Genomic DNA, 22,199 nt, shown 5'->3' with positions numbered 1-22,199 from the left:
TCGAATGAAATTGCAAACAAAAATTATTAGATTTCCAAGCAAGAATTTCAAGGATGAGTGGTGGTCATTTTAATTAAAATGAAAACCATTGGTTTGGTATTACGCTTAATGTTTGGCTCATAAAACAATTCTAGTTAAGATGGCACATCAATATTTTGCTCTCCAAAAGTGTAACATGAAGATTTGCTAAGGAATTAAATATTTTCTCTTCAGAAATACTTTGTATGGGACAAGTGGGTTGGCCTGTTGAGGCGCCACATTTTTTTCATAGTACTTCATTCTCTGTGGCTTATTTTCATGTGAACCAACTTCACGTTTGTCATTACAGAACAAATGTCACCATATGAAGTTGGTTCACATGAAAATAAGCGCAGTGACAGTAATTTTATGACACAACGTACTAAAATATGGGGAAAACTCTATTACATTTCTTCTTAGTTTCTAAACATCATTTTCCTATACAGTTGCAAGATTAAGTGATTAAATCCTTTGTCGAGGAGTAAAAATATATTTGCAAGCAAGATAGTACTAGTAATCTGGTCTATTATCCATGTACGTCATTCACTTCATGATAAAAAATCATTTTAAGTGGCTTTTTGATATCAACTCAACAGCCATAGAAGTATATGTCAGCACTGGAAAATGTCTGGATATGTTTACAGCAAAAGAAGTAGCAGATTCGGTAAAATTATTGATGTTATAAATAATTTATATCTAGATCTCTGAACAGAATCGATTGAACCGGGTGAATTAAGTGTGTATGACGACGAGATAGAAGATAGAAGGGACTCGGAAATTGTGCCTCATGTACATAGGAAATTGTCAGGGCTGTCCGAGATCTATACGGAGTAAATGTAACAATCCATTATTGTAGAACAAAAAGTTATCTGGATATTCACTGAAGGTTCTATATGACTAAAAACCGCAACTAATTACCATTGTGGCATTGTGGCATTGTCTTTTAATGATGGAAAATAATCGATTTAAGTTTATACCAAGTATAAGCACATCGTATATGTGCTATGGTTGTGGAAAACCGTGATACTAAAAGGCTCTTTTTCCGTTAATGTAACCAAAATGTGGTCACAGACAAAAGAAATTGTGATGTTGCATTGCAAATTGGCATTCCTTTTTTTGTCATCGGCTAATATTAAAGGAAACATTTTGCGGACCTTCCCTTTGCATGTGCTAATTTCGGTGGCATAATTGAACTATTTTGAGAAAAATTCCAATAACGAAATCTACATAAATTTCATCCATCATTTACATTCGCTTTTAGTATCATTTTTTCTATTTAACGAGAATCCATAAAGAAAATCCAATTATCTTACATTTTCCACTTCTCATCTGTTCAGCTAAAAAGCTTTTACAGAAAAGTATGGGAAATAGACGACAATCTATCAATCAGCTGTTATGTGTTGTACATATATGTGAAGTGTGTCAACAATTTGCATTATTGGTATAATCATTTCCATATTTAGTTATGTGCAAGAGGAAAATTAGAAGAATGAGTATTTACGGTACGTTCATATTTTGCTGCTATGCTACATTCAAAAACATTACAAAAAATGACAATATATCACAAACACTTCATAGTTCATATTGCAACGCTAACACGAATACCGTCAAATGTGACTTTTTTAAGGCAAAATTATTAACGTGGTATTTCTACCGATTGTTCAAATATCCCAATTGACCTACATCCGACGGAATGCCTTCATACACATGTTGTGGTGACGAGACAAATCGGACCTTTGTTTTCTCAATATTGGAGAGAATGTTTTAATGATCACAATAATGGTGATTTAAGTTGGATGACAATAAAATATTAAATTCCTTTATTTCTCATGAGTCAGGCTAAAAAAGCAGCGAATTTTATTTGTTTGTTTTGGTGTATATTATTTTCGCTTTTCCAGAATTAAAATTTCATGAGGTTCGCTTTTCTATACAATATTCGCAAGTCCGCATGTGTCCGAATTCCCAGGACATTTCGTCTTGTAACTCCTATACACTCACACTGAAAATCTACAATGAGTAATGGCTTTTACCGCCTACAGGTCTTCTTGTAGCAATAAAGTTGGACCAGTTAAATAAAAAATAATTTTGTCAGCTACTCGTCTTTTTGTTTTTCTTGTGTAAAATATATAATTCAATATTCCGAAGCGTATAACATACATACATACCTGAGTTTAGCAATATATCGATGAAGATGATTCTTGGTACACTACAATAACTGACTTTATGGAATTGGAAATCAATCAATGCTGCTAGGCACATATATGTTCCAGCTATTGATATAGTTGGAGTTGATTTAATTTGAAAAGAAATCGAATGGAGTTGTTTGAGAAACAGTTTCCATTTCTCGAACCGATTACAGCATAACAAAATAAAAAAAAATGGTCATGGGAAATAAATTTGAAAAGAACTTTTGACGGACAAACACATCAAAGAAAATACTTAATTCCCACAAGTCAACTCTTGCCTCCGAATGACTTTTGCGATGACTTTCGGTTCTTTGAATTGGATTCACATTCACATGTAACGTATAAAAAATATTAAATTCGATTTCTGGTTTTCATTGTCAATATTTACACTATGCTGCCCTATTGCACGTAATTGATATTGAAGCTCACAGAGGAAATCGAAAAGACAGTAGGGTGGATCGACTTTACCAACTTAGCTAAGCTTGACAAGACTAGCCTAACTGCATATTTACATTTTCGAATCCAACTACCTACTCAATGGCGCATCTTTTGAACGTAATTTCGTTTTATCATGAACTTTTTAGGTTGCCGCCGCTTGTACGACAACCCATCTTTATTAAATTTAATGAAATGTGTCTTACGGCATGCACTTTATTTCACTTCTCCCCCTATGATACATGCCTGGGTAGTAACATCGAAAGTTTACTTTGGTAAGCAAATACTTATGTCACAAAGTACGTCTACTATGAATGGGACTGGGTTGACTATTTTCAAGTTGGTAAAATCGATCCACCCACGACATCCCACGACCTTTATAATAATGTTTTCTATGCAACAATATAGTTCGATTTTCGCATTAACTTTACTTCTAGCGGACAAATTTAGAACTAGTGCAACAAAAATCCACTTCGATGCCCAAATACTATTTTAATGTGCGCGACAGGTCCGTTCTATTTTCAGAACTATTTTTCTGTAATCAGCTGAAAAAGTAATGAAACCATCACGTTAAAAGTCGACAAGCTTTCAAGTGAAAATCAGAAGGACCTCATATTCATGATTCAATGCTACTTCCACAAAAATTATTGGAAAAACATGATCAAAAAAGATAGACAATGTAAAATATGGATAATGTTGAACTTTTTGGTGATCAGGTGAGTATGTGCCATCACAATGATAAAAGAGCCGACTTTGTCACTCTTCGAATATTTTTTTAAAGATTTTACATAAGCAAATGGAAAGAAAATCAAAAGATTGACATTTAAATGGAAATTCTATTACGAGACGGCTGGAGTGCTCTATACAATATTATTTATGTTATTTTAGATTATTCAATTCGTTTAGACAAGAGAGCTTTTCCATATCTTTGTGCTACGAATTCAAATATAAATATACCGATTTTTCCAGACCATTACAAGATGCGAACAGAGCCGTAGCTAGAACGAAATTTTCGGATAGTCCCAATATCTATTTCTACAATTCTATGACAAGTATCTTCAGTACTGATTCAGCACTTAAATTTTTGCGCAGCGGCAATTACGATTAACAAAATGGTGTAGAATTTACATTAAATTACAATTTTTATTGCCGCGCGAGCGCGACGGACCAGGAGTACAAAGACTAAAATTGTAAAAGTTTTAGAATCATGATATTTGTAAGTGCTTTCGTATTTTTGCTGTCTTTGTAATTACATTTAAAAAAAATCATGGTAGTCCCGTTCCGTCCGTTAGCAGCTTCAGTCCTGGATTACAATGTTTAGAAATTTTTTATGGAATTTCTTGAAAGCTTTTATGTTCTTTGTCGTCAAATGCCGAATATCCTTTCACTTTAAATAACAAATCCTTCAGGTACCTACCCACCTACCTAACATCTCAAGTATACAATCTGGGTTTTATTAATTTTTTTTTCAGACATTCCACACAAAAATTTCCCAATAAAGCTTCACAGAAACATATTGTCATTCCTATTAAATGGAAAATGACGCAATCCGCTTTCAACAATTTCCCAACAACCATAAGTTCAAGCTTACTCACCTTTGTTGAGATAATATCAGCACCGCGCAATACAGAATCCGAAACAATTGCACACAATTCACTGTAAATCTCTTCCAGCTCTTGCATCAATTGCGGAATTGTGTCACAATGATACGTTTCCATCATGGCATTGGTGGCATGCAATTGTTGCACGTATGCATTGTGTGAATCAATGTACATGGTCAATGTGTGTTGGGTTGGATTCTGACGATGAGCCATGTAACATTGTTTGTAATCCATTCGGCACTGTAATAAAATTATTTGATTAAAATTTGGTATTGATAGGGATGCAGAGTGTCTCGCATGGGACATTCGATTTCCATTTTAATGTGCGCTTTATATTGACGAGGCAGTAAAAGACATTCTTTAATGTTGGGTTTGCTTTATGTCAAAAGTAAAATTGGTGTGCGACAACATAAGACTCAATACCGAGTACCCATTCAACTTTCGGTTCGGTTACAAAGACGAGCGAATGTGTAATCGAATGCAATTTCCATGTCAAAGCAAAAACTAATTACGATTTTGAACGTGTCATGAATTTAATGTTTACAGGTATATAACATGCCTATCCGCAAAGTTTAGATACGCTTTAAAAGGCAGCTAACAGGAAGATTACCATATTATTGCTTGCTAAATATTCGTATTTAACATATTGCGTATGCATCAACATTATACACTTTATTTATAACGAAGTATCTCACGAAGTATGTAAATATGTTCATTGTCAAATTGAATTTATTTTCTCGTGTGTCACCCCAAAAATCTGGCGAGCACATAAAATGAGGTTTTGTCATTTAATGTAGTAATAAAACGCTGGGATGGAAAATCATTTACTTTATTTAGCGAGGCTTTGCGATTTTTATCTGGTAATTGACAAAAATCTCAAATGCTTTGCTGATAGATCTGCCTAAGAAGAGACTAAATGAGGTGAGTACATCTAAGGTTCGGAATAGGTCGACCGCGGTCAAAAATTATAGCTATCTGAAAATTCAGGTCAGGCCAGATAATTTTTTTCAAGATTACCTGATCTGACCTGAACCTGAATTTCTGAAACCTGTCAGGTCAGGTACACCTGAAAATTTACACCAGTCGACCTGAAACCTGACCTGACTAGCACTTTTAGTTTAAGGTCAGAACAGGTCAGGTCAAAATTTTTAGAATCAGTTTCAGGTCAAAACAGATTTCAGGTAATTTCAGGCTAGTTTCAGGTAAACCTGACCTGTTTCGAGCCTTACTACATCAATTTAAAATTGACAATTTCATCGATTCGAGATGAAACGTGGTTTCTCAAAATATGTACATGTTCACTCAACGCAGACGCTAGACGTAGGTCTATTTGAAATTTCATTATTAATCTTTTTACACTGAGCTCGGAGAGCACAAGGAAAAGTTTTTTTTCGGTTATTCGTTTTTCGACCACTCACTGATTTAAATATTCAGTTGAGCCTACTGTATTACATCTCGTAAACTGTACTAATCGACCCATGAGTCAATGTAACACTCCCCCGTTGTGATTTTCTTTTTTTCCAAAGAATAAAACATCCATCCACCCACAAAATGTACTACCACATTAAAATTCATTAGCAAAATACTTCATCTTTATCTTCTTGGCAAGATTTCAATCATATATAAATGCACAATAGCTGGATAATCGAAATATAATTGCTCGTTTGTTCGTCGAGACTATAATAATCTTAGATACTATTTTGGAATTCAATTTGCAATGAATCAGAATCTGAGGTCGAGTACGTTTGGATGTGACGTGTTAGAATATGTACGAGTAATTAAAGTGATTGATTGTTGAACCGAGAAAAATCCGAAGATAATTGTATAATTTGCTTTCGATTGTTGTCGATTTGATTTTAATCGGAATATCTATTAAATTCATAAACGTAACAATATCAAACAATTTAAAAAAAAAATATTCTAGCGGTATTGATGCGACGAAACAGCAAACGACCTTGCTAGATCAGCATCGAGAATGACGCTGTATGGTCCTGAACCAGTAATTCCAGCACCTCTCTCGACGCTCTACGCTTTCGTAAGACAATCGAAAAAGTAACCGTTACGACGAAGTGGAAAGAGAAATGGCTGAGCAATACGCTGCGTTCATAATGAATCTCTTGATAACTTTAAAACCCAGTACAGCTCCATAAGACACATACAGTGACGGGTACATAAACAAACAGTACTAATAGTAATGCTGAATTTCTGTGGGTTGCACAACAGGCCCATTAGAGGCTGAGGTGCTGGAACCCTTTGTGGAACACAATGTCTACCGTTATCGCCGAAATCATTAGAAAATTTGGGATTGGCGCAAAGAAGTATAGAGCGATCCGCTGATGGAAAAACCAATTTGCTTCCCGGAAGCAAAATAGGCAAAAACTTCCCGATTTTGAATAAAATCATGGTTTCGAACTCAATTATGAATTATGTCAGAGCGATAAATAATAGACTTATCCTAATCCTAAAACGCTTTGGAAACAGTGATGTGAGGAGTGTGTAAGGAATAAGAATATGCATAATAATCTCCAAATCCGTTACTTCTAACTTTGCCGTGTGTTTGATAAAAGATTCCTTAACTTCCCCAGTTCTTCCATGAGAATTTATTTTTTTAAATTGTCGACACTTTACTAGCCGTTTCTAAAAGTATAGTATTTTACTCAACACTTCTTTTGCATTTATTTTGCACATAATGAAATCAGATTGGATTTTTTTTCTAACACGGAATAATTTAACTCAATATAATGAAGGGAAAAAAAAGTTTGGCATAATTAATTCCTCCCAGAACCATTAATTTTTGAGGCTTTAAATCATGTCTTAAGAAGATTATTAAATTTGAAAGCAACCCCACAGTTTGTCAGTGTATGTTGTAATGTATACGCGGAATAAATACGTCAATGTTTCGAACATTAACACTGGAAAAAAGATTTTATTATGAAATAAATGTCATGTATTATAAATATACGACACCATAGAAAATTTATTATAATAATCTTATTATTAAGCCCGATGGAGCCACAGTATGCTTACGAAAATGTTTCACTCTATTATATTATCAGAATAGCTTGTAAATTTAACAGCTATTTTATGAGAATATTCTTTCTTGCATATACGGCATACTCACAATACACCACGTGTGAACTGAAGACTTACGCGTGCCCATAGTACACAACACCAAAGATTTGCATAAGTTTCTTTCTTTACACCCACATCATCTTTAAGAAGAAAAAATACGTTCCGAATCCTAGCTTATCTTGTATTTGTGTTTGCATTTGTTAGATCGAAGGTAAAGTATTTGATGAGGTAAAATTCATGTGTACTGTACTGTAGGTAACGTACGAGAATTATAGTATTAGCGTTCTCAATTTGAAAATCCATTTATAATTTCATCGACAGCGTGGGCATTACATATGTACACATGATCCCAAAATTGTTCAATCACCTTCCCTACTCTTAACGAAATCTGTAACAAAAAAATGAAGAAAAAGCTCTGACGAATGATTGTTCATGTTCAAACGTTGATTTGAAAGTAAGGAGAAAAGATTGGATGTACAGATGCAAAATCGATGTATCTGTAAGAGATACACTCTTCGGTGATGAACGTAAAATGCTTCTGACTTTCCCGATTTAATTTAACTCGCAGTGAAAGATTAAATCTGGTCTAACTACTCTAAACCACCTAGATGATGAATGCCCAAAACTGCGGGAATCAAATTTATCAAGGCGAAATTATCGTTTCTTTTCTCTAAATCTAAAGTGAAACTTCAGACGTTTTTAATATCGTGAATTGAACATGTACGTACACTATATACATGTGTACAATAAAGGTAAATGGCGTATATTTGATATTCGAAATCCCCAGTCGCGTCTAATGTAGTAAAGAAATGACATACTCCGAAATTCACTTAATATTGTTAAAGTCAATAAGAACATAGAACAAGAACATGTTTGATGCCAAATCCCTTGTGGCAACGAGTGTCTAGAAAATATGTTGAAGACGTTAGAGGCTGATATACGTCACTTTAAAAGCTGTTTTCCGTTCATAGACGAAAATTAGTGGTTCGTAAACTCTGCAAAATTTTCTTTCGGCTAAATATATTTGAAGAAACCATCATAGGGTATCTAAGAGCGGTGTAAGTTAACTTTACGTTTGCTAAAATAAATCGTCATTACAGCTAAATATGCGTGATGAGGATAAATTTGAATGGTTTGTGGAGCGAAATTTATTATATTTCATTTAAGACCTACGTATGTATATACGAGACTCATAAAATTCTTTACGTTTGGTTTACACGATTCGGCATAATCCTTTTTAGTCTCAAATGTATGTTATGACGAGATATTCTTGAAGCGATGAAGAGAGGTTGAAGTTCTTTGTGGAGTGATTTACTTCATTTTTTATGTTCATTAATAAAAAAGAAGAAACGGGATTATGGCCGCTGCTTAAAATATTAGCTACGGGTAAAATTTGTATCAATTGTGTCGATATAAATCGAAGACTTTGATGACATTTATAGAAATTCTATATACAATGAGCTCGCTAGATTTACCTTTGTGCCGTCATTGACTAGTAGGGCAAGTTGCCCTACGACCTGTTCTCATGAGCATAACATGTAATGGAAAATACCAATAACGGCAGAGATGTGATGTATTTGTTTTGTGCTTTTATTAAGTTTTGAAAAGCTAACAAAACGGCAAACACGACGTTGTGTACATAGCAAAGAGTTTGGGGAACAAATAATTCATTTCTGGAGTATATTTTGGGTTAATAAAAGCTATCGATTTCATTCAAAGCATTTCTTTAATGATTAATTTATCAAAATGCCACAGCGATTCAAGATGAAACGTTTAATTATGCATGAAGTGTCTTCACTTTTCAATTTAAACTTCTGCTATGACCAGGGACTAAAATAAGGATTTTTGTGCAGGTGGGAAATTCCACCAAGGGGCGCTTAAAAATGCATATTTGGGGCGCCAAATCATCCAAAAATAAAAATGCGCTTAAACGTTGATCTTTTAGTTTATCGTTACACTTACGATTTAAAAAAAACACAAGAATAGGACTCTGAAATATTTCCTACTATGGATAGATTGCATTCGATGAAATTGTATCCTCGCGATTACGAAATGTATATCAGAATAATTACGATATGAAAGTAGTTGGTGTAAGAAATTAAAATATCTTTATGGCAATTAGTATCGTAATATGAAAAATTTGCAAACTTTAGATGCCTCTGTGGCATAAAAAACTATTTCAGAAAAGCCAACCCGTTTTCGGAACCTGCAATTAGAAAATTAATCTCTTTTTCAATTATTAATTGAAATTCGCCTTCAAAACTTTTTCGACTTTAAGAGGTAAAAGCGACTCCCCTGACTGTCTGATTTTCAATAGATTTTCTTTTGTTACTGGCGACAGATGTTATGGTCACACAGTCCTTTTTTTGCGTACTATCGGCGGATAGTAGGCAAAACGAGGACTGTGTGACCATAAAACATCTGTCGCTAGTAACAAAATTATCATCCAGCCGATCCAGCCACACAACACCGAAGGATATTCCACCTTTACTTCGAATTCATAATAGATTTTTGTAATTGTTAGAAAAATATCATAAAATGGTCTTACTCAAAGGTGTTCTTTGTCTTGATTATTTAAAAATTGTTCATTCCGTTTATTTTCTTAAAAACAAATTTTCAGAGTAAGGCGCTGAAAAGATGTCATATATTTGGTCTTATTCTAAGACCTTTCTAGCAAGTAAATTTCCTGAAAATTTGCCCCTGCAACTCGAGCGAAGCGACTTTCACACTTGTTGAATTTTTTTTCTTTTTTTTTTTGATGACAGCCGAAAGCTTGGAAATAAAATCAATTTAAAAATCTAAACCACGCATCCAATTATTTAAAAAATTAATTTCATCAAATTGTCGTATTATAAAGAGGAGAGAGAGATATTCTGTTAGAATTTTTTTTTAATTGCGCGCGGTCCATAAAAGCACATCGTCCAACTCAACCCCAGGAATTACAAAAAAAAATATAGGAAATTCGTTGAAAATGTCTCACGTTGTTTTCTAAAGCAACGACACCAAACTTCTTTTGCGAATATATCTAAGGCCACCAAACTGTTATAGCTCATCTTCGAACTAAACCTCAGGAATTTGATTCTTTGTTGATTTAAAAAAGTTGGAAATCCGTTGAGAATTACTAGCTATAGGGAACTATAGGGAACACTTTATGTTACAAATATTTTCAAATTTTTATTATCATCCGAAAGACCCTGACTTTCAGTCAAAGAAATAAACGTAGTAGATGTTGGAAGCGCCGCAGGCAAATTTTTGATTGAATTTTTGTTTCTTTTGGATTACTTTAAGTAAGGTCAACATGATTTTTATTGTGGGGAAATCTGGATCCACCTGCGATGTTCCTTAGTTTAGTCCCTGGCTATGACTGAACTTTTGCGAGCATTGATTAATAAAATATTATAGGTCATCTTCAGAAACTGTTGAAACTGATTTAACATTTATGAAACTGCAAGCGTTATTTTATAATTGAATCTGTTACTTCTTTTGATAAAGGCTACATCATCCCGGGCCTCACGTATCTGATAAAAATCCTTTTACTTCCTACATAAGAAGACACTAGCTAGAGCAAATAGACTATTTTTGACGTCGTTGTCGACAACAAATGACTAGTGGTTGCTGAAAGCTACATAAATATTCAGTACAGCTCTTCGTCAGTTTGACGCCATTAGTACATTAATCTTTGGGTTCAACGATATTGCGAGTAATTCAAACATTTTATGAGTTCAAACTGAAGTTCGACTGAGTGAACATAAACACCATCTTGAAATACGTAAGTCTAATATAAAATATAACGGAGAGAATACAATTAGACTTTTGAAACCATGCAGGACTTAGAGTTGCCGCGTAATATGGGTTGAATTAAATATTTTTTTTATTTCTTTGCTACTTTAATTGAAAAATTGTAATCTCTAAATTGTTCAACGTTTCTGTTGTGTCTGAACATTTCTTTTTTCTTATGCAGCACTCCTGCAAGTGTTTTTAGTGTTTCTACTTCTGATGTATTTCAAACAATTATGATCCTACTTTAAAAAGCCATTGCTGGATTTAAAATAAAATGGTTTTTATGGTCTGCTTATACACCGCTCATTAATTACTGGAAAAATTCTTTTTATTGTTGGAAGGTATACCATTCATGTAGAGTACAATTCGCTGCACGTAAAACAAGCAGCTGAAGAGGTATTGCATTGAATCAAAATTATTACTGAAATTTTCCGTAGCATACCGAATAGTATGTGTATTAACGTGAACCCTATTATATGAATTGTGAATAGAATGAATGGATGATGTTGCTGCCTATTCATCCATTTCAATTACTTCATTTTCTCACATTTCTAAGCTGAACTCCACATGCTATCGCTAATAAAGACATCACAAATTCATTACTATCGTCCCTAGACCTAAACTGTTAATGAGTTTATTAGAACTATCTATATGATCCTTGAATGATTGTATTCGTCTGGAACCATAAGTGTGAAAATCATAACGATCTCTTTGCACGTACAATGATTTATATCAACATTACCTTCGGTGTACAGGTACACACTGTTGCTATAGATACGTATTGTAGGAAATAACCTGTTACACTTTTCCCGGATTTAGTGTATCATTTTCCCTGTTTATTTTTTTAAAACAGACTACATGACCTAATTACACATTTATATCTACCGACGTGCAGCAGATTTGTTTTTTAATTGACCTCGGAGGGACGTGTTTTTGCATGTCAGCTTACTTTGTGTGTTTGCTGATAGAAAGAAGTGTTTACCTCGTTGAGTGTTACTTGTAGATCTAAGTGGCGAACACGACACGCAAATTTTAGAGGGCATATTCAGATAGTGTGTACGGTTTTTTTTTAGAGTAGGAGAAGGTGTCAGACAAAATCGTTCTTCAAATATTTTCACATGTCGTTCTTTTCAAACAGACACTCTATTTGAATGTTACGGCATAAACAACCCAATTTTACGATAATGCCACCCTGCCAAACAGTAATCTAAAAATACTTCGAAAAAGTTTTTTTTTGCCATACGATCAATCTAATAGTTGATGTTGATGGGATTGGTTATTGTCAACAAACGACTATGTCTCGGAAACCTTTTAAGGAAATGCCACAAACTTAAACTTTATGTAATAGTTTAATGGTCTCTTTCCAAGAAAAATGTACTGCAAAGGGAGCCTGTAAAAAGGCGTTGTTGTTTCTGTCTCTGTGTATGTACATGTTGTTGGAAATAAGTCTTTGGCAAGATGTTTGGACGGTACGGAGAAAAATTTATCGAAAATATAACATTTCCAACAAATAATTTTATTAAAAGTAGCTCATCGTCTTGATTGGATGTGGCAGAACTCACCTTTGATAATTTTTCTTCAGTCTTTGAAATAATAGTATCAAAAGATTCTCGGTGAGTAAATATTTTTCTACTTTGAACTTTCTTGTGAAACGTTCTCTCCAGCATTGGCCGTGACACCTACAAAAACAAAAAAATAAACATAAATACGGTTTTCGTGGAAAGGAATAATCGTCCCAATGAAAATGTTTTGGCATTGGACATTCTTTTTTACCTGTCTTGATAGTGTACTCGCAACATCGCTTGATGACACTGAATCGGCTTCAATTTCTTGTAAAAATGTTTCCCAAGCTTGGAATAGTGAAGAATGGCATGCTGGTCTGTAATGGACATTGTAAATTTTATAAAACATATTCAAACAACATCGCAGTCAAGTCGTACCGTTCTTTCCTTAATTCTCCATTTTTCTTTCTGAATGATGATACTAATATTTGTAAAGCTTCCGCATGTTGGTCGTATAGTAATGATAATTGTTCGGTGAAATCGGATACTAAAACATGAAGGAAACACAAACGTTATTATTTATGTAATGAGAGATTTGCATTAGATTTTCATTTTGTAAAGGGTAAAGCTCAACCGTCTTCTCTACATATATAAAATTTTACAATCAGTTTTACATTCATGTTTAATGCTTTTGTGGTAATTGTTATGATCCAATTACGAAATTGCAGACTAAGCGATAAAAACGTTCGGAGTGAATTTGAATTTCAAGCGAAATTCCTCTGATCACAATTAACCTTGCTCAATTATTTCAAGTAAGTTTTTGCATTTGCAAGTATTGACAACACCATGAGTGGTTTTTCACCTCCTTATCAATTTAATTTTAAAATTGCGAAGGTTGCTCGTTTTGATTGCTTTTCTCGCTATCATCTTCAACGATCAGCTCTGTTTAAGTGTTAATAAGTGATGTAAATGATATCTTTTGCTGAGAGCATTTTGGTATAACAGACAATTGTTTATTCCATAGGCTAACACACCTTTAAGGAAACAACTGACACAACTTCAGTTTCCGCAAATTTATTACGACTACAAGATCCTGTTTTCGTTAAATTTCCGTTCTCCGCTTTATGTTTTAATCATGTATAGTACTCATGCCGGTACTTTGTAAAATATACATAGCCATTCACCGATATAATAGAGCCCAAAATGTTACATTTTAAATGTTCGCTTTTAATCTAAATGTTTTAAGAATACAATTTTCCTTTGGAAAACTTTTATTGTCTTTCGTTTTTGTTACCAAAAACCACTTATATTAGACACACACACACCGTTGTTTGATCTTAATGTGACGGTAAATTGCTAAAGTAAAATAGGATGATACACATTTTCGGTTGTTTTTGTTTCGTTTTTCTTTTTAAACATAATAGACGTATAAGACCGCTCAGTAACTTCAATGCCTAACAAATAGAATAATAAGACATAACCTGGGGACTCTCTTGTGTATTTGATTTAAATTTCCGTTGGAAAACATTTCTATTCATGGGAGTATACTACGTTTTATATACGTGTAATTTGAGATCAATTATAAAAATTGATGTACTTTCGTTAGCTACATAGCTTGGCATTATATTGTGCTCTACTACATTATTGTTATACTACAGTGTACACCATAACACCAAGCACATTTATGTGTAATGGATGTTAATTTCGTAATTATTGTTTTATTATTATTCCTTCACCATCATACATTACTCTTTCAACGACGACGTAAGATTCACAAATAACTAAAGCATTTCCATTAAACCCATACCAAATTGTGTTAGTCAATTTCATGTGCTATTCCAGACGCTATTTTATGTTATGTACACAAAACTATATCGGTGCTGTAATATTTACTTTAATACATAAAATAATATTGTATGTCTCATGCCAGGTCCCATGCTGTTATCCTTCAACTCAATAGCGAGCTACACTTCTTTTTAATATTATTAATAGTCGGAACGTGGAATTTTTCTTTTCCGACTTCTATTCTTTGGGGTATTATGAAGGTACATTATAAACACATATATAAGGATATATCCATATTAACTGGTATATTGAACACATGAGATGTGGAATGCTAAAGGAAAATGGTAAGATTTATAAACCACTTTCTTCCTCATCACTTTTAGCAGCTTAAAAGAATTGAGTCTGATGCCGCTCTTTTATTTACACACATTACAATATAGACTTATTGCCAAGCGTTTACTATAAATATTTACATTTTTTTCGTAAATGAGTGGGGTGCGGAGTTCATTATATTTAAATGTTTAGTGGCCACACTTGGCGTCAATTATAATCAACTTTTCAGATTAGTTTTATGACCATGTCAATCTTGATTATCCTAACTTTACCATCACAACGAATAATTCACAATGATTCCACTTTAAATTACGTAGTGACTATTCGCAGGCGCCTGCCAACAGCCAAATTATTACTAAAGGTGCTATTGACAGGCGCCTGCCAATAGCATCTCCCTTTAGAATGCAAAATTGTTAAATTTGAACATGGACTTTTGCGCGTAGGATAAAATTCTAACATTTGAACATGGACTTTTGCGCGTAGAATGCAAAATTGTAACATTTGAACATGGACTTTTGCGCGTAGGATAAAATTCTAACATTTGAACATGGACTTTTGCGTGTAGAATGCAAAATTGTAACATTTGAACATGGACTTTTGCGCGTAGGATAAAATTCTAACATTTGAACATGGACTTTTGCGCGTAGAATGCAAAATTGTTAAATTTGAACATGGACTTTTGCGCGTAGGATAAAATTCTAACATTTCAACATGGACTTTTGCGCGTAGAATGCAAAATTGTAACATTTGAACATTGACTTTTGCGCGTAGGATAAAATTCTAACATTTGAACATGGACTTTTGCGCGTAGGATAAAATTCTAACATTTGAACATGGACTTTTGCGCGTAGAATGCAAAATTCTAACGTTTGAACATGGACTTTTGCGCGTAGAATGCAAAATTGTAATCTTACCTACATGAGATACACATATGAAAACTTGTACGTAGCTGTTAAATGTTCGGTGTGACCGCCATGCCGACAACTCTGACACCATTAAAACCATTTTGAAAAAAGTTTCGATTGCCAGCCACAATTTGCGTGACCGGTGGGATTCTGTAGCGACAGACCTAGCGTTGTTCCCATTTTTATTGACCTGGTAATCGTACGGGATGGATCAAAAATTACACAAACATTTTAATGTAAACGGAAGTTTATTTCGATGTCTGTCTCGGATAATGCAGTAAAAGATGCGATACCCTTGCCCATTTCGGCGATGTATTCCAATGGATAAAATGTGATATCAAAGTAGTCAATTTAATCAACCATTAACCTAAATGCTGCCCTTATGATTACTGTCAAACATTTGCCGAGTTTCCATTTTACTATGCGCAACGGAACTGATCAGTGACAGGTCATTTTTGACAAAAACTTCCCGGTATATTCGCGGATACTCCAAGCTCACGATGTTCGTGTCCAAATTAATGAATTCCCAATTGAATCGATGCAATCGAACGAGTCCAAACATACCCATCTCCTCCAATAACACTTCGAACGGCCGTTTTTCAAAAAAATCGCTCTGATTTAGCTTCATTTCTGAGGGGCAGATAAACGCCAAAAAGCCTTAGCTATTTAGCACCGACTTTCATGAAACATCAGTCGAATACAAAATGTTATTGGCATGCGAACTTGCCTGCTGTTACGGAGGCTATTGGCAGGCGCCTGCCAATAACATTTTTCCTTTTACAAAGACTATTTGCAGGTTAAATGGCCTGCCAATAACATCTACATTTAAATTATATGGATCACATTGAACCACGCAGAAGACTCTCGAAAAATCGAACAAAATAAAAATGAATTTCGTTTATTTGAATTTGAAATCCAAATCTATTGGTATTTGCATATAATCCAGTCCAACCATATTAATATCGCATTTTACGATCGGTATATATTGAATGTTGAACGTGAAATAATGCAAATAAACACAATTTTCTCGTCTAGACAAAAGTACTCGATTCGGTGTGTGCATTATTAATGAAAGGAACATCGTATGGGTGTAAAATGAAACGCAAAGTTCATATCTCATAAACGTGATGAATTTTATGAAATGAGTAATTCAAAAGTTCCCTTCGATTTTAATTAAATTTACGTTTATCTTATACAAAACAGACGTTTCAGTCAAAATGTTGCAACGAATCCTTTGCATGCATTATGGCAGAGGGTTTTAGAGTTTACATTTAATACATTTGAATCTCTCAATGAAGTCGTATAATGGAAAGATATGTTACAAAGTCCTGCATTTAATTACGAATGTTTTCCCCTAACTCGGAATGAATCGTCACTAAATTGTTGTAAATAATCTAAACTGGTTAGCTGAATAAATATTTTATTTTCGGAGATTTTGGAAAACATGCGATAACCATGCTTTCTTTTAGAGCTTTTAAGCCAGCAAAAAGCTCTATTTGATTAAATGAATTCGCAAAAGCTTTTGTAAGATCCATCTGGTTTCGAGGTCTGAGTTTCATGGAACTATATGTCATAAAATCACAAATTTCTTGATTTATTGGATTACTAAAACTTTAATGGATGAGAAAAAGTTAACATTTTTCTGTCTTTATTATCCGCCTTTTTATCAAAATTAATCAGTAAAGCATTGTACACCATGTTGTTCATCTGTGTCATTTAAAAAGTTAACATCGACAGTAAAAAAATTTGAAATCATCAAATAAATATAACAATAGTTCCAGTCTCGAGCCCTGGGACATATAGTTTCAGTTTCGCAGAATAGGAACATTTAATTAATATTTTTTATTTAATTAAAATTTTAACTCTTCATGACTTGTCAATCCAACTCATTGCACATACATCATCAACATACTTTGAAAATGAGGGAGTTTTTAGAGTTTTCTCTGGTTTTCGACCACTTACATGAACATTTTTTTGAGTATCTGTTTTGGACGATTGATTTTAGGCACTTTCGCATGTAATCCTCACTTCGGTCGGGCTACAACTCGCGAAATTGCCTAAAAACAATCGTCCAAAACAGATACACAAATAACTATTATATTGTGCCCGCTGTGTTGACTGACAAAAAAAGGTAATTGTGCGACCGTGTTTGAAGGACATTTTTCCTCTGACAAATTGGAAGTTTTAAGCCCGCGCCGAAAGTAAAATTACAATGATAGTTCAATCTTCAATTTGTTTTTTATCGCTACTGTGACAAAATACTGTCGTTGTACTGTTGTCTTAAAAAAAGCACTAAAATTTTATTTTCATTTAGTAGGCATCGGTTGTGCACACCATTTCGGCGATATTTATTTGACTTCTTTATTGTTGTCATTCTCAGTTTCAGTGAAAATTTTTTGATTTTGTTGTTTCAAATTATAAATTCAGTTGTGATTTTAGTGTTTTCTTAATTGTATCGATGGCACGTGTACCAAAAAATAGTTTTGCCTGTGTGAATTCCAATTTATATCGCGATTTGTGAGAAGTGAAAACATAAACAAAATCATCGAAAAATTTCCGACCAAAGCATGTAAATGATCGCGCATAGCATGTAAATCATCGAAAAACCTAACATGTAAGTTTCATTTACATTCTCATCGCAGACAATGTAAATACAACGTACAGGATGCCTACACATTAAAAATATAAAAATGACAGTTGTTCTTCTAGAAACTACAAGTGAAGACAGTTCTCGCCTCATCCGGTGAATTCTCTTTTCTCAGTGTAAAAAACTGACGAATTGTTCATTATATTGAATATGAACACCCAATATAATACTATAATTACATTCTATTCATATTATAATCAACAACATACCGCTAACAATCAAAACATACAATTAGACAAAGCTAAACAACAACGGTAATTGGAGACATATTTTGAAATAATGAAGCGACATCAATTTCTCGGTATAAAACATAGCGGTAAATTCAAATTCCCTTACCACGTATTTCAAAACCGAACCCGAAATAATTTTGGTAATCCAAGAAATTTTATTGTTTGACGAGTTAATAAGCAAAGCTGGTCGAATTTGCAACGATTTTTTCAACTAAATTTGTACATTTTTGGATCAAAAGTTATTCGGGTGAGTTATAAAAGAGTAATTCCGTTTTTCGAGTACACTAAATCGAAGTAATGCAACAGAGTAATTGGATCTGTAACTGAATCACCGAACAAAGAAACAGTAATTTATAGGGACTTTCACGTACATATGTTGTATATGATTATGATGTTATATAGTGAACATAGTCGAGAACTTCGACACCAATTTCGGGTGCCTCATTAAATTCATTTATATCGGATAGCCGACTGACACATTGGTAATCGAAATCGTTCGTTTTCTCGTAAATGATTTTATCAAGAGTTGTATACAGAAATTGTATCAATGTGTCACGTAGACTGATTAATTTCCTTGATAACTACTCCACACAACATTAAATGGGAATATATTGAACGAAATTGGCATGTTCCCTTATATGTGGTACATGGTAAATATACAAGCATACAAGTAATGAGCGACGCACAATACAGATGTTTAATTAATGAATCGAATAAATATAAAACTAAACCAAAGTAAATTGTTGGTGTTCCATTGATTTGCCCTCTTAACTTTGAAAAGAAAGCTCAACACGTTTTAGGTGTTGCGCAGATAACGAAATGGGGTTACAGGGCTAGACGTTTTATCAAATGAAATATTAATATTTAACTGGCTTGGCTGGATAAGAGTCCAACAAACTTTTTATGATTTTGGCATTTCAATAATAATAGTATGGTCATGTGGCTGGTGAGTGATATTTTCATTTCCGAAACCCACAGATATGAATCATTTAACCGGAGCACTGTCAGTAATTGTAGATTACGTACTGGTTTGGCAATTTTCATTTTGATGAATGTGACGTTAACTACCAAACTATTACGTAGTGTAGCTTTGTCGAGGTTATTTGCAGAAATGAGTTTCCAGAGGGTGCTGCGAGTAAAACTATAATTTTCCATAAGTTGAGTTGTATGATCCTTTGACGGACAACATATGAATTTTCATAATGTTTTTGCTGTTTTGCGCGTAGCTTATTCTCCAGATTGTTTATGAATATTGAAAATTCATTTTCCATTACAACTAATTTTAAATTCATTAACAAAGTTTCGTAAAAGTTTTATTGAAATTGTAAATTGATTTTACAAAAATCGGCTTGTCTATAGGGCGGTAATGGCTTTTCATCCGATTACAACGACTAATTATTAAACTTTATGTGTAAAACAGTTGAGATTCTCTCAAATGCTTCAAAAATTAAAAAGTAAATCGAACAATGTGAATCTTTAGCTAATTAAGAAATTGGAAAACTACGGAAACATAGCGGTAGCATTATAATAAAGTATGAAGAATTATTAGTGAAGAAAAGGATCCTTTGCAGGCGCTTGCAATTTATGAAAATTAAAACCAGTAACAATTGTTTCACTATGTATGGATATTTTAATCAGATGAGAAACACTATAGGAAAAACAACAATATCCCAATAATTACTTTAACCGATACCGAGAAGAAGTACGAAATTAAGCCTTGACAATAAATGCCACTAGCGTAGAATGTCGTGGTACACAACGAATAAAGAGGATTTAATAATTACTTAACTGGTATTATTGCGTAAAAGAAAGCTATAAAATAATTATTTAACAACGCACTATCTACGACGGCTACACTACTCGGGCAGGGCCTTCGTACCCATCCATCACAGTGTTGTAATCTACTATTTTATTAGGTACGTTCTTGAACCAATTTTATCGCTTCTCTATACGGATATTTCAATAAAAACGAGCATTACATTTTCCTCGCATTACTTTTATACCGTACACTGGACAGCAAATATGGTATACTATTTCTAATATTACGTCCAGTACTTGTTAAGAAAATCGAACGTCTGTCACATACATATATAATTTGCGTATGTTACCATACTCCTGTTCCATCCATGGAAATAAATATAGAATAATAAACATAAATCCATTTGAATTCTAAATGTAAACGTCTTATGGAACGGATGTATGAAATTTCTCTTTTTCACGGACAAAGGACGGAATAAAAGATAAAAAGTTATCGTTCAACGGAAAGATTGTCAAGTATTCAAGAAATATTCTAAAATCATGTAGGTGTTCAGTCTACGTTGCTAGGGTGGGAGAATTCATTCGAATCGTTTTAGCAACGAAATGAAGCAGTAAAATTTCATTCACACTGTATAAACTACATAAATTGAGCACATCATACTAAAATTATGTTACAAATTTCACTGCAGCTCATGTGAAAAACGAAGGTAACCTTTGAAGTGACAAGCCGTATCTATAATTTGATCTTCGAACCTCTCCGATGTCAGTAAAATCATTGAAGATGATGACGTCTAATCTTTCACATACATTGGAGAATCTACTACTTTTGATCCGAAGATTTTTAGCAAAACCACACATAATTACACAAATACAACTTAAAAACTCTAAAAATCGTTACCGTCCAAGCCAATGTACACATTTCTTCTACGGATTGCTCATTTTTTAGCGTATTTCTTCTATCAAATTGCTGCGAAATAGGTCAATTTATTTTTGGAAACAATTAATTTAGAAACAAAGGGATGGAATTATTTTCGAAATATCTCTAACATAATCAAGTATAATAAATTATTGGCCGTCACGTATGGCTAGATTTAACCTTTATCTGTTCGATTTATTTATTGCATTGCCAGAACAGTGACCGAAAACCGTTTAGAATGAGAAACATGGTGAAGATTGAAGGTGAATTAATAGAAGAAAATGCTAAATCGCTTAGAAATTGATGGATTAAGTAATTATGAAACTCAATTATTTTCACGAAAATTTTCGATTCATTCAGTGGCAAATTATTGTATTACTTTGCGTCCTTTTCGGACATTACGTCTGACACCATACACGATGCTTTTGTATGATTAAGTATTCTATTATATATTTAGGTTTGGGAATTAAGGGTTCAATTTTTCTCTTTTTCAACAAAAAAGATATGTTACTGTATGTGGTGTGGTGGTGTTTTGGGGCCACACATAAGCATTCTTTAACCATTTAACTGTTGTGTAGTTAAAATCAATGAGAGGATTGTTAAAAAATACGCTAACATAATACAACATATTGGTTTGGAGTGGCAATAAGCATGATAATAGTAACCGTTTCAATTCACTCGAGCATACTTGGTTGCATATTACATTAATCATGTCATAACATACTTAAGAATATTATGTCAAAATTGAAACTGCTCTTCTCAGAATTCCTTTGAGACAATTAGCAGAGTTGTTATAGCAAAAGCAGGTTTAAGTTTACTCAATTTTCAAGGATCAATTCACGTTTTCAATAAATGGTACGTACAGCAAGCATGATAAGTTTGTAATTTGATCTATGCTATGCATGCATATGAGCAGAAATTTTGTGTGGTGTATGTAATCGCAAAGACCTCAAATTTCATATTAATTTCTGCGATGCGTTAAAATCCTAAAATCAAGTGGATTATTTTTTTATTCAAATGTCGATTGAAAT

The 22,199-nt window shown here is 33.6% G+C and overlaps 1 protein-coding gene across 1 annotated transcript in view; it reads right to left on the bottom strand.

Moving 5' to 3' along the window:
- The window catches only part of LOC119073081, a 74,765-nt gene that overhangs the window by 35,076 nt on the left and 17,490 nt on the right, over nt 1-22,199 (bottom strand). The window contains 4 exon segments of the mRNA XM_037178394.1: nt 4,235-4,480; nt 12,655-12,771; nt 12,866-12,971; nt 13,033-13,141. Coding sequence (XP_037034289.1) covers nt 4,235-4,480; nt 12,655-12,771; nt 12,866-12,971; nt 13,033-13,141 — 578 coding nt within the window.

The sequence above is a fragment of the Bradysia coprophila genome, unplaced genomic scaffold (genome assembly GCF_014529535.1).
Source record: "Bradysia coprophila strain Holo2 unplaced genomic scaffold, BU_Bcop_v1 contig_13, whole genome shotgun sequence".
NCBI classification, from domain to species: Eukaryota; Metazoa; Arthropoda; class Insecta; order Diptera; family Sciaridae; genus Bradysia; species Bradysia coprophila.
Note: the sequence above shows the minus strand (reverse complement) of the source record. Positions and strands in the feature narration are given on the sequence as shown.